At 43.6% G+C, this 12,614-nt stretch overlaps 1 protein-coding gene across 3 annotated transcripts in view; it reads left to right on the forward strand.

Annotated features, from left to right (window-relative positions):
- Positions 1-12,614, forward strand: part of ZNF536 (zinc finger protein 536) — a 487,592-nt gene that overhangs the window by 409,031 nt on the left and 65,947 nt on the right. The window contains exon 6 of one of the 3 annotated variants that reach the window (XM_033225584.1): positions 10,498-10,568. The exons of the other annotated variants lie outside the window; for them this stretch is intronic. Coding sequence (XP_033081475.1) covers positions 10,498-10,511 — 14 coding nt within the window. The 3' untranslated portion in view covers positions 10,512-10,568. Of the gene's footprint in view, positions 1-10,497; positions 10,569-12,614 lie in introns of those variants that run through there. 3 annotated transcript variants of the gene reach the window in all.

A 12,614-nucleotide genomic window follows, 5' to 3' on the forward strand; every position in this document is an offset into this window, starting at 1 on the left:
CTCTCAGCATTCCGTAATTGATCCACTTCCTTAGTGGAAAAATACAACAACCAAAAGTCTTCAGCCTTAGATACTGGAATGAAAGCTAAGGTTGTTCACAGATGTAGAAGAAGCTGATTGTGGTATCAGATAGAATCTAGCTATCAAATGCTTCCATAGGAATGGATAACTCAGGATGTCAATATTCAGTTGTATTTATTCTTATTTTTATTATGTGTTGACCAATTCTAGTTTTGTATAATTATGGGGTACAAAGAGGAGTTACGGTTTTAACTACAACGTGGGAAGATTGCATTAAGCTGATTAACATATCCTGTCACCTCAAATATTTAACTTTTTTTATAAGAACATTACAAATTTACTCTCCGGTGATATTGAAATGTAACAAACTCAACTATTAGCTATATTCACCATGTAATGCAAATGATCTAAACAAAAATTCAAAAATTCCTCCTATTGAACTGAGGCTTCAACTTCTGGTAACCACCATTCTGCTTTCTGCTTCTATGAGAGCAATTGCTTCAGAGTCCATGTTTAAGTGAGAACACCCAGGATTTGTATTTCTGGGTTTAGCATACTTCACTTCACATAAGGTTCCACAGTCCCATCCAGATTGTCACAAATTATATTATATTTTATTTTTATTTGATTTTTAAATTAAAAAAAATTTTTTTTGTAGAAATGGGGTCTCACTATGTTGCCTAAGCTGGTCTTGAACTCCTAGGCTCATTTAATTCTCCTGCTTCAGCCTCCCAAAGTGCAGAGATTACAGGCATGAGCCGTCACACCTGGCCAATATTAGATTTCAAACACCTCCTAAGGATCTTTAATTTTAAAGATGCATCTTTTTCTTTTCTTCTCTTAATCAGCACATGAGTATAACACGTGGTGCTATTTCCCTTATGAAACATTGCCTGTACTAAGCACGTGCCTGAAGTGGCACTATCCCTGCCCCCACCCACGTCATACCCCCTTCCCAGGAGCTCAGGCTGCGGGAAGGTCATTTCCATTGCATCCCTGTGCTAGCTGGGCAGACCATCCCTACTGGTGTTAAAGACCCAAATGTCTTTCTCTCCCGCCTCTTGGTGGAACATGAAGACAAGGTCCCATTGGCTTAAGGCGCGGTGCTGGCTTTCTCTGATGGTTGTGCCGTAAGCTAGCAGGATAAGTTTGACAGTAATTTAATTTTCATTGACAAATGCTGTCATAATATTGAGAACAAAATGATATATTGTATCAACAGTAGTGGTCGACGCTCAGCCAGTCATATGGACTGGGCGAGCACCATATGGTTCTTCTAAGCTCGACTTGGAAAGCTCTGGCTAAGAACTTGACAAGCTTAAGATACCAGTCAGGAAAAATGATTACCCTTGAGAAGTTCCTGCCATGCCTCCAGTCTCTGAATTTCTTAGAGAAAAGGAGGGAGTGCTTCCTGGATACCAGCCAGGGTCCACCATACCCCTGGCCGGAGCAGTCCCTCAAGGGCACCTCAGAAGGAATGTGTCCCCCACGCACTGGGGCCAGCCACAGCCAAGCAGATTCTCTGCTGACAGCCGGCATAATCGAAAGTCCTGAGATGATAAAACACCATTGATTTCCTGTTGGTTTGTGTTTGTTCCTGGCTGTGGTCCTCTCCACTTAATGCCGGTGAATGTTGCATCCACGCGTGTGAATGAGGCCAGGAATGAAGTCTGGCCCACGTTACAAACTCACACAATCCAACCAGAAAGGGGACGGGATTTTTCATTTTGGGAGTGCAGCTCATTATGGCTGCATCTCCAGACCCCCTTCTGGGCCAATCAGAGCCAGAGCCGTGAGTAGATTACGTGTCAGTCTTTGTGTGCCTGGGTACGTGTATGTCTGACTAAACTGTTAGCCAAAATCTCAGCTAGACGATTTGACCAAAAGTGTCACCACTGTCAAAAGCAGTCTCCATTTGTTCTGCTTTCCTAACACTGAGCTTATTTTAATTCTGGTTACTGTACATAGGAAAAAACAACCAATGAGCAAAGTTACAAACAGGCTGGGAGAGAAGAAAGCTATGTGTGTGTGTGTGTGTGTGTATGCGTGTACCCCACACACACATGTTTAGGGACACACCATATCCCCATGCACATTCGGCTGCTGTCCTTGTCTGGCTTGCCAAACGTTCAGGGGCCTTCCATTCTCTGAAGGATTCCCATCCCAAACAACACTAAGTAAAGAAACAGGCATATGGCGTGGATTGGAGATGGTGCAGTGTTGGCACAGTCCTTCTGCTGTGGTGAACAGGTATCTGGAAAAGATGAGAGTCCCGTTCTGCTCTTTTTGGAGTTTATCATTTATTTGGATTTTGTGGTTGTTGCTTTGTGTTTATTATTATCTTAACAAAGAGAGGGAGAGTGTGCAATTCGCAGAACTGGGCACTGGTACAACTGCTCTCCAAGATGGCTCCCTGCCTGAGCCAGGGCTGTCCTTCTTGCAAGGCACTGTCTTGTCCCACCCTGTGTGGATCCTCAGCTCCCAGGCTCTCTGGCCAGGAGCAAGGGCTGCCTGCAAGGTGCAGGGGGAGCATCTAAGTGCAGATGGTTCTCTGGAGGCCCTGAGAGCTCCTGGGTGTGGCTGGGGGTGTCCTTGGTCTTGAAAGACAGTGTTGACTTGAAAAAGCAGGGCAGATTGGAGGAGCAGCTGCCCTCCTTGTGGATGGCATCCGTTGGTGGCTGTGTAAAGAGGAGTTCCGGACTGCCTCCCATTACCATTTCATTACGCGACAGCAGACCCATACACAGATCCATACGCTGCCTCTTGGATGGGGTTTCCAAACACAGCAGGACACTGCGGAGAGTGCTTACCTCCTCTCCTGCCTGCTGGAAACCCAGCTCCCTGCCATGTGGCGCTTTCTGAGCTGCGGCTGCAGGCTCTCCCCAGGTACTCCAGCTGATGGGTGCCCCCAGAGGATGAGAGACCGCTGGAGAGCTGTGCAAGGTGCCAGTGGCTGCAACATTTTCCAGAAGGGTCTCTGGAGAGAATGTGTCAGGAAAACACCCAGCTGAAGGATGTTTTCTCACCCAGGTACCTCTGGGCTTTGGAATCTTGCTTGGTGGGGCCCGGGGATGGGGTGTCACCCCTTCACAATGGTGGTCAGCCATGAGACATGGTGAGCACCTAAGAGGAGCTGGCTTTTCTTATCTAGGCCGGACTCACCAGCATTTTAATGATGAGGGAAATGAGATAACCGGGTACTCCACAGACAGGGAAGGTGAGAGGGTCATTGGCTCTATGTGCTGATTCCAGGATGGGTGATCATCTTCCCCATGGCAGTGTGATGGAAGGGATTGGGAGCAGATGCGTGTCCTGGCTCCACCATGCCTGAGCAAAGATTCCCATCCTCATGAGGCCCTTGTCTCTTCATGGATAAGAGGAAAGTATTGCTTGTAAAAAATGATGATTCCACATGTTCTTCAAGTAAGAGGCTCCCTCATTCCTTCCTTGGGATTTATCATCTTTATGTTTAAAGAGAAAAATCCACAGGGGGGAAGCACAAAAAGTTATTCTTTCTGTTTAAACCCATTTTGTGATGTTGAATTTTCCCCACCCATTTCAGGTGAGACCTAGGCAAGGTCCCACAACATTTTTGGTCATTTTGGAATAACGCAGGGTCTTTGTGTGCCTTTGAGTCGTAGAAGAGCCTCATTTTGGTCATGGAAGCACATGTTTCAATGTCATACTCCTAACTCCAAGCTTCGTGTAGAGTGGGATCATCTTCTGGAGCTGGCTGCAGCCTGTTGAGGGCCTGGGGACAGGGACAGGGCGTCTCTTTTCTGGTCCCTGGCCTTGTGTTTTCCTTTCTCCTATGCGTTCTGACCACCGTGGTTTTGAACAGGGTCTGCAGAAGAAGTCAGGGCTGGAAACATGGCCATGACAGTTGTTTTTCTCCTGAGCTGGATCCTTTCTGGAGTTCTTGGGGCTCTCCCACATTTCTAGGATTCTGTCACCTACAGTTTGGGCACGTAGCCTCTGGCTGACTGATGGCTGCTAGCCCTTCAGCAGGGAACATCCAGTGTCCTCCTGGTGAGTTGTTTCATCCTTTTAGGCAGCCTTTTGGACAAAGTCCTTGACAGCATTTTTATGCAGAGGGTCCTTCCATAGTGACCCACATCTGGACCTTGGGAAGCATTCTTCACATCTTCCAACAAACTGAAACTGGAACCTTTCCCCATACAGGCCTCCTTTCAACCCACCCTAAGAATAGCCTCTATCTTTTCCACTTTTGCATAGCTGGGCTTCATGTCCCACTGACACCAAGGGATATGGAACAGGTTCTCTTTAAGAGTCCATCAGCTGGGACTGAAGTGAAGGAAGCAACCTCTGTCCATCCCCCATGAAGGGAGGGCTGGTAATAACATCACACCCACCAACTCTTTCCAAAGAACTCCTCTATTTTGCAACTCTCTGCCTTTTCAAATTCAATCCTTCTATAGCCTCAAATTGGGTCTTGGCATGAGGTTGAGGACACTTCTTGTCCAGTCCTTTTCAATTTGGATAAAGCAAGCATTCGTCCTTTACACTTTGTGGTCAGACTTTTGGAGTTTCCATCTAAAGAGTAACAAAAGCACAAATTTTAACATCCTTCTACCCTTGATGATCACATAGCTCTTCTTCCAATCCAAACTCAAATATTTTTCTAGAGCATCATTCCTTTTTTTCTCTTTTGAGATACTTGGTGAGAGCAGAGTTTATTAGTTTTGCACTTACAATAGCCCTTCTGGTACATAAAAATTGATTGAGCTAGTTGCTTCTCACCTTGCTTTTCTGAGAAAAACTGTCTTTTTTTTAATAGCAAGAGATAGACAAAGGCAGCAAGGTATTTTGAGGGTTTTTTGCAAGGCTGGTGTTATGTAGACAAATAGATTGCCTCTGTACTTTGTTTTTTGCTCTGCTGTTGGATGTTTGGGACATCACAGCACAACCTAAACATCCTTATGGCTTACTCATGGATCACCTAGGAGTAGTCCATGCAAGCCCTGAAAAGTCTTTCCTGAATGTTCCAGTCTGCATCAGACAACCTGGTATCAGCTCCAGGTCTGTTGTGTTGACACTGCTTCTGATCTCTGGGAAACACTAAGGTCAAACTTGATGAAAGGCCAGAAAGCCAGGCCAGGGTGGCTGGTCTTTCTCAACCCAGACCTCTGTTCCATTTTAGCATGTCTCTTCTATCAGTCTTGAGGACTTTTAGGGTCTTAACGTCTCACACTGCTGTATTAGTCTATTCTAGATTGCTATTACCTGAGACTGGGTAATTTATAATGAAAAGAGGTTATACTGACTCACAGTTCTGCAGGCGGTACAGGAAGCAAGATGCTGCATCTGCTCAGCTTCTGGGGAGGCCTCAGGAAACTCACAGTCATGGTGGAGGGTGGAGTGGGAGCCTGTACTTCACATGGCCGAGCAGGAGGAAGCATGAGAGCATGAGAGGGGGGAAGTGCTATACACTTTTAAACAACCAGATCTCAGGAGAACTTTCTCACTATCACAAAAACATTACCAAGGCTGGTAGTGTTAAAAATCGTTCATGAGAAATCTTCCCCGATGATCCAGTCACTTCCCACCAGGCCCCACCTCCAACATTTTACAACTCTCTACATCAGATTTGGGGTGGGGACAGAGACTGAAACCATATCAACTGTTTAGTCTTCTGACTCACTGGGGAGAATTTGTCTGGGCTTCTGAGGGGATTGTAAGGCAGTCATGGGCCAGATTAGCACAAGAGCAAAACTTTATATATCTTTGCAGTCAAGAACAGGACACATTGGTGTATTAAGCAAATGGAGTTTGCTTCTTCCAGTTAACTCTTTCTTGAAGTGTTTCCATACTAGCTCTTAATTTCAGATGTTGTACTCTTAGTCTCACAATTTCCAGTTGATTTCTTTTGGTGATTCCCATTTTCTGCCTAAACTCCTTATCTTGCCATCTATTTTCTTAAATATATCAGGTATAGTTCTTCTAAAGTCTGTAACTCTAGAACTCAATATTTGGATCTTCTGTGGGCCTGATTACATCAGCTGTTGCCTGATTTTCTGTCTTTGTTTTCACTCATTTGCTCTTATTTCCTGGTGTACCTGGTAATTTTTATCAAATGTCAGACATGGCATATACAAATTTTAGAGATGCATTTTGGCTCTATATGAGAACTGCCAAACAGGAATGTGATGTGAACCACCCATGCCATTTAAATTTTGTAGTAGCAATATTAAATAAGCATGAATACATAGTTAGCTATTTTTAAGAATGTATTTTGTTGTATTTAACCAGGTATATGCAAAGTGTTACATTTGAACAGGTAACCAATATAAAGAGTATTAATGGGACATTTTACATGTCTTTTTTGTGCAAAGTCTTAGAAATCCAGTGAGTGTTTTACCCTCATAGCAATTCTCAATTCTGACAAAGCCCCATCCCAAGTGCCCAGTAGCCATGTGTGGCCATCAGTTACCCTGTTGGACAGCACAGCTCTGGATGGTGTTACCTTCCTCTAGGGAGGATTTACTTTTGTTTCCAGCAGGCCGTTAGCCTTGGAGAAGATCACCTTAAGTCAATCAGAAATTGAGCAGATTTTAAGGGTTTATTTCTTACCTATTCTTACTCCTAACTGTGCCCCTTTAGGGGTAACAAATAAATGTGCGGGGTGCTTATCAGGAAACTTTTGCCTTACCAAGCCCTAGATTCTGGTGTTTATCTTCTTGGTCCCTTGGACTATGGATGTCTCTGATTTGCTTCTTAGCATCTCGTTGGCTGCCATTTGTAAGTTCACAGCTATCTCAAGGGGAGAAGCAAAGTCAAAAGCAAGCCCAGCATTCTGTGCTCCTTCCTTTTTAGAATCTTGACCTGTCAAGTCCTGGCTCCTTTGATAACTCTATTACACCTTGAAATTATTTATATACACACATACTGGCCAGGTGCTGCGGCTCACGCCTGTAATTCTAGCACTTTGGGAGGCCGAGGTGGGCAGATCACCTGATGTCAGGAGTTTGAGACCAGCCTGGCTAATATGGTGAAAACCCCATCCCTACCAAAAAATACAAAAATTAGCCGGGCGTGGTGGCACATGCCTGTAGTCCCAGCTACTTGGGAGGCTGAGGTGGAAGGATTGCTTGAATCCAGGAGGCAGAGGCTGCAGTGAGCCAAGATCATGCCACTGCATTCCAGCCTGGGCAACAGAGTGAGACACTGTCTCAAGAAAAATAAATTGTTTATATACACACATATACACACCACTATTTTTTTCATGCAGCTTTTCTAGTTGTGCTCAATAAGACAGTTGATTTGTTACAAGCGCTTTTACTACAGCCAAAAGTAGAAGTAAAATAACATCTTAAATAACTAAAACCAGATTTTCCTCCCCTGTTTGGCAATCAGCACTGTTTAAGCCTTTGAGAGAAAACTTACTTCTTTACTTCTGACTCAGCACACCAAAATCTCTGGGGAAGATTTTGTCCCCAGTTCTAAGGACTGGCAAATTGAGGTATCGTAAGATTGTGCCTTGGAAGAGTCAGGCCCAAGATCCTCTGGGCTTCCCACTGCACCGTCCTACCAGCCTGCATGGCAGGGAGGTTTGCTGACCTGGTGTTTGTACTGGTAGCTCCTGAATATCCTTCTGTGCAGGCACAGGCAATCCATATAGGAACATGAAGAAATGGTAGCAGTGGCCATCATTCCAGGCAAGCTTACAGTTTCACAGAGATCAGAGGCACGTTGAAAGGACACTCATTTCTTATGCAGCATTTACTAAGATGTTGTCTTATACCAGACCCTGGGCTACAGCCTTGTGTCAGCAGCAGAATGCCGTCATTCAAGCCCTGCTGTTGGGGAGCATGTCTCCTGGGGCACATCCTGGTTTGGTATGAGGGCCCTATCTGGGACATAGACTCAGAATGTTGTGGACACATGACAACCCTACGCAGCTGTACACATTCCCACCTGCGTAAGTCTCTAGTTCAGCTTCAGTATCGCGTAGTTATCTCTGGATCAGCAGTAAGACCTTATGATGTTTCAAGTATAAAATATTTAAATAAAACATTTTACCATTTTAGTGAGATAAAATCTTTAGTATTAATAGAAATTTTGCTTTTTCACAAAAAATGGAAGTTAATTGAAGCTTACTTTTAATTCACTACATTTAACCCAATCTGTTTTGTTTTTCAAAAAAGAAATCAACCTGTGTTTTCTTGAGTGAAAAGCAAATTCTACTTTTTTTCTGTTCTGATTATTTAAAAAATAGGAGAAAAACTCCCAAACATTGCTTACTGCATGAAGAGTGCCAGTTTTAGTTTATCTCCTTTCAGCTTTCTTCCTGTGCCTAGCTTTTATGGAATTATAATCTTACTGTTATATGATTTCTGCATGTCATATACATATAATATATATGTGCAGTATGAAATTTTTTCTCATGTTATTAAGACATGTGTATAAATGTATGGCTGCACTAAAATATCATTATATAGTTATTTGCCCTATTGTTGAATATGTCGACTGTTTCCAATTTTTTAAAATATTACAAATATAATACAGGGAATGTCTTCGAACATAAAGGCAGCTCCTCTTATTCCCCCTTCACCCTCGTGCTTTAGAGTATTTCTCTGGGGAAGACCACCAGAAATGGAATTACTGCATCAAAGCAATGGAATATTTATATCCTCTTTCACTTAATTTTAAGCCTCAGATTTACTCCTCAATGGGAAGTTACTTCCCGCCAAATCTCAAATCCAAGACAGGAATTAGGTAGCTTCTCTTGGCCGAGATGTAATGCCTGTCCCAAGATGAGGAGACCTAGAGGATGGCAGTAAAGTGGGGCAAGTCTTCGAAGGTGTTTGAGGAGTTGGTTGTGGATGGAAAAGCGACCCTGATTGCAAAGCCAAGGATAATAGTACAAGCCAAAGGAAAGTCTGTTTAATGAGATTGGCAATGCACTTGCAGGAAAACCTTTTGAGAAAAAAGTACAGCAAAGTTTGCAGGGCCACCTCCCTCTGCAATAGCAATGTTGATGGGGGCCGTTGCTGATATGGCATGGGTGTTGGATTTTGGCAACTGAATCCTATTTTAGATGCATTGTGAGCTGAATCCTATTTTAGATTGACTCATGTAAGGAACCCCGTGGTGACTCTATAAATCAGAAAGTTCGTTTGCATTGCAAATCGCCCTTTCCTAAGTAATCTTCAGCTCCTTAATTTTACAAATTGTATATTGGAAATCTTTTATTTCTGTATATTCGTTGTTGCAAAGTACACTTGGAGGACACTTGGGGCCCATTTCAGCCATGGAGTTTGGGGGTCTTGTTGCAGGAAAGTTCTTCTAGTCAATCCTTCCCTGGGGGTTGTCAGTCTGTCCTCCGTCTCTGGTGGACTGCTGATGGCATTTGCCTTCCAGGTTAAGCCCCAGTGATAAAGTCACTGCCAGGACCCGCAAATTGAAGGAGGAATGGACCTCAAAAGCTTCAGAGGAGACTGAAATGTGTCGGCTGATTAGAAGGTAGAAGGTCAGAGAGACTAGAGAAAACTCAAGGCGTGAGCTGAGCCTCGGGCTCTCATTACGGAGAGGAGGCGGAAGTTTCAGAAGGAAATTTTGATCACCAGAAGTGCCTGCAGGAAGTCCTAGACTCTAGCAACAGATTAGATCCCACTGAGAAAGGGGAGACTTGTGCTGCAGACCGTTGTCCAGATGGGTTTCAGGAGATAATACAAAGGCTTTGTCTGAGGATGAGATGGATGAGTCAGTCAGTGCTTTCTTTGAGTGGATCAAATATCAGTAGACTTGGATCTCTTTGTCCTGAGCACCTGAGTGAAACAGGCTGTGTGGGGGGTGAGAGCCCAGCTCCCTAAGGGACACAACTGAGGTCTGTGTCTGACACTGGCCTCAGCACTGGGGCTTTCTCTTACCCTTTTATGTCAACACCAAAAGCCATGGAGCTGGGCCTTAAAAACATTGTTCAAAAGTCATATCTTAAGTTATGACCTTTCTTTAAGTATTTATAACGACTGATTGGATTTCATAAGTAAAACCAGATTTGCATAAATTAATAAAATATTTCACTGGGTAGCATCCTTTCCCAAGTTATTGGGGATCCTGTGGTTGAGGGGCCGGTGCTTCTTCTCCTGCTGGGTTCATGAATCTAACCTTTCCACTGGGGCTGTGTCCTCCATCCCAGCCTTGGCTGCTGTAAACTGTGCTAAAATGTCACTGAACTTTGCAAGTTACTGAATTTGCTGCGGTGTTACTTAAACCTCCAAACCTAATTGGAGGTGGATGTGGGAGAAATACTCCAAGACCCACACTCGAATTGGGAAGATTTGGAAAGAGTCCCATGACGTCAGGTCCCTGCTGGGGCTTGGTGGAAAATTTATACAAGTATCAGTAATTATTTAACAATCAACTCGTCCTAAACTTTTATACCATTTATATAGTGTTTAATTTACATTGATTTCTTCATTTTACATGTAGTAATTAATTTTGTCTTGCTGACAGATGATTCTCAATGACTGATTTCAAGACACATTCCGGACAGGTACTTTTTAACCCTTCGTTTTGCTTCAAAAAGCCTTATTCTACTCGGGTTCTGCCAGCTATCGCAAAGCAATTTCTGGAGGGGGGGTCTTGGGGGACCAACCTGTGTGGAAGCAGGGAGGTGGGAGGTGAGTTTTCATGCAGATTGTATGTTTGCTTAGGGTAGCTTTGGGTGGAAGATTGGGAGTTGGGTTGGGAGGGGGGCGCTTAAATCTCCCCCAGTTAACCTCTTGCTCTTCTTAGTGAATATTGCTTTAGGCCATGCTTGAGTGAACTCCAAGATATTGGAAAAATTTTCTTTGCTTTAGAAAGCAAAGTAGAAATTCCCAAATTCAATTTGAATCAAAAATCGGGGGAAATGATAGAATGAACCAAACTGAAAGGCAAACATTTTTTGTTATTGATTTCACATTTTGATCTCTGTTACATGTGTTGTAAATGTCATCTGTCCGAAGGTGAGAGCTTCAGAGACAAGTGTTTGAAATGGCAGTGGAGCCACAGATACCAAGTGAGCTCTGTGGTTTAGTTTTACTTGTTCAAGAAGTGCTTGTCCACTTCAGTTGTTTCTGGGAGATGTTGGAAGAGGGATCTGCAGTCAAAACAGAGTGGGGTGCATTTTGATCTGCTATACTTAGCTGTCTCTCTCTCTCTCTATATATATATATTTTTTTTTTTTTTTTTAAGAAAATTTCCTTCTTCCTTTCATTCTTAGTTTGTAATCTCTAAGTATGAGTTCATAACTATTTGGTTTAAGGTATGTACATCTCCAGAGTTAAAGTGGAGAGAAAGCTTATAGTGGACATTTCTTTAAAAAAATTTTTTTGGGGGGAGAAGCAGTGCCTTGGAGCTTTAGTATTGCAGGATATGACTATTATAGGACACTCCTGTTATTGTTAATGAGGAGGACATGTATCCTTCATTTTGCAACTTTTCATCCTCAATGACCTTTTAAATATGGAAACTGTTGAAGTCACATTTTAATATTAATGAATGATGTAAAAGGTAAATGAAGTTCAAATTATTCTAATACTCGCATGTTAGGATCTGTGTCTATATCCATATCTTCTCCATAGGTTTGTCATAACTTTATAAGTGGCAAAGGGATTTGAGTGAGAAGCCCCACAGATGAAGGCCGTCTGCTAGTGACTGAAGCCTACTTAGCGGATGGCGCCACCCTGCAGCAGGGAGCTTCCCACCTAGACACATATGTTCTGATGCTTTTGGTCGTTATTCTGACCTAGACATTCACCAAGAATGAAGAAACATTCGTTTGGCGAACAACACGCCTGCATTTTGGGAAAGTTCTCCATGCCACTGCCCGGTCTGGCTTCTTGCTGGGTCAGCTTTGAGTTGGAGCCCTGAGGACAGCAGGTCTCAGATCTAGTCACTGTCTTCTCCAGCCTCCTGCTACTGCATCTATAACTCTGTCTCCCAGTGCAAGAGTTGGGCCCCTTTGGGGATTTCCGCCATTATTTTTTCAGAGAAGGTATTCAGCTCTGGTTTAGCTTGTAGCAACAAAGGTCTTTTTGTGTCTCACGATTCCTCTCCCCTCTGCCTCTTCTTTCATCCCTGTAGCATCTATTATTACTGTAATGTGACTAAGGGGGCCTTTCCCTCTGTCATGTGCCTCCCCTACTATCCTGGTGGAAAACAGTATGTTCTCTTACCCTTTACATCCATCATTTCCACCTAAGCGCAGCATAGCAGTCTCTGGGGAAAGAAGCGTGAGCCTGCACACACATGTTCACGACTGTGTACACGACTGTGTCTAGGAGCATGAATGTACACAATGTATGTTTAGGCAAGAGTGCATCTTTGCAAGGCGTGAAGGTGTGCTCGTGAATGTCCCTATGAAATGTGTGAATGGTGCATGTGCAGGTGTGTGCGTGCTTCTGTGTGATGCTGTCAGTGCATATGTGTGGAAGTGTGACTTTGCCGATCAGCGGGCACAGCTGTTGATCATGCACTGTCCAGACCACAGTGCTTTAGCTCCTTCTAGACATTTTCTCCATCTCTATTTGTGTTAATTATTCAAATGGTAATTAGTGGCTCTGCCCCCCTTTGGTCACAGTCTCATA

This window comes from Trachypithecus francoisi, unplaced genomic scaffold, assembly GCF_009764315.1.
Source record: "Trachypithecus francoisi isolate TF-2019V2 unplaced genomic scaffold, Tfra_2.0 Lachesis_group12, whole genome shotgun sequence".
Lineage (NCBI taxonomy): Eukaryota > Metazoa > Chordata > Mammalia > Primates > Cercopithecidae > Trachypithecus > Trachypithecus francoisi.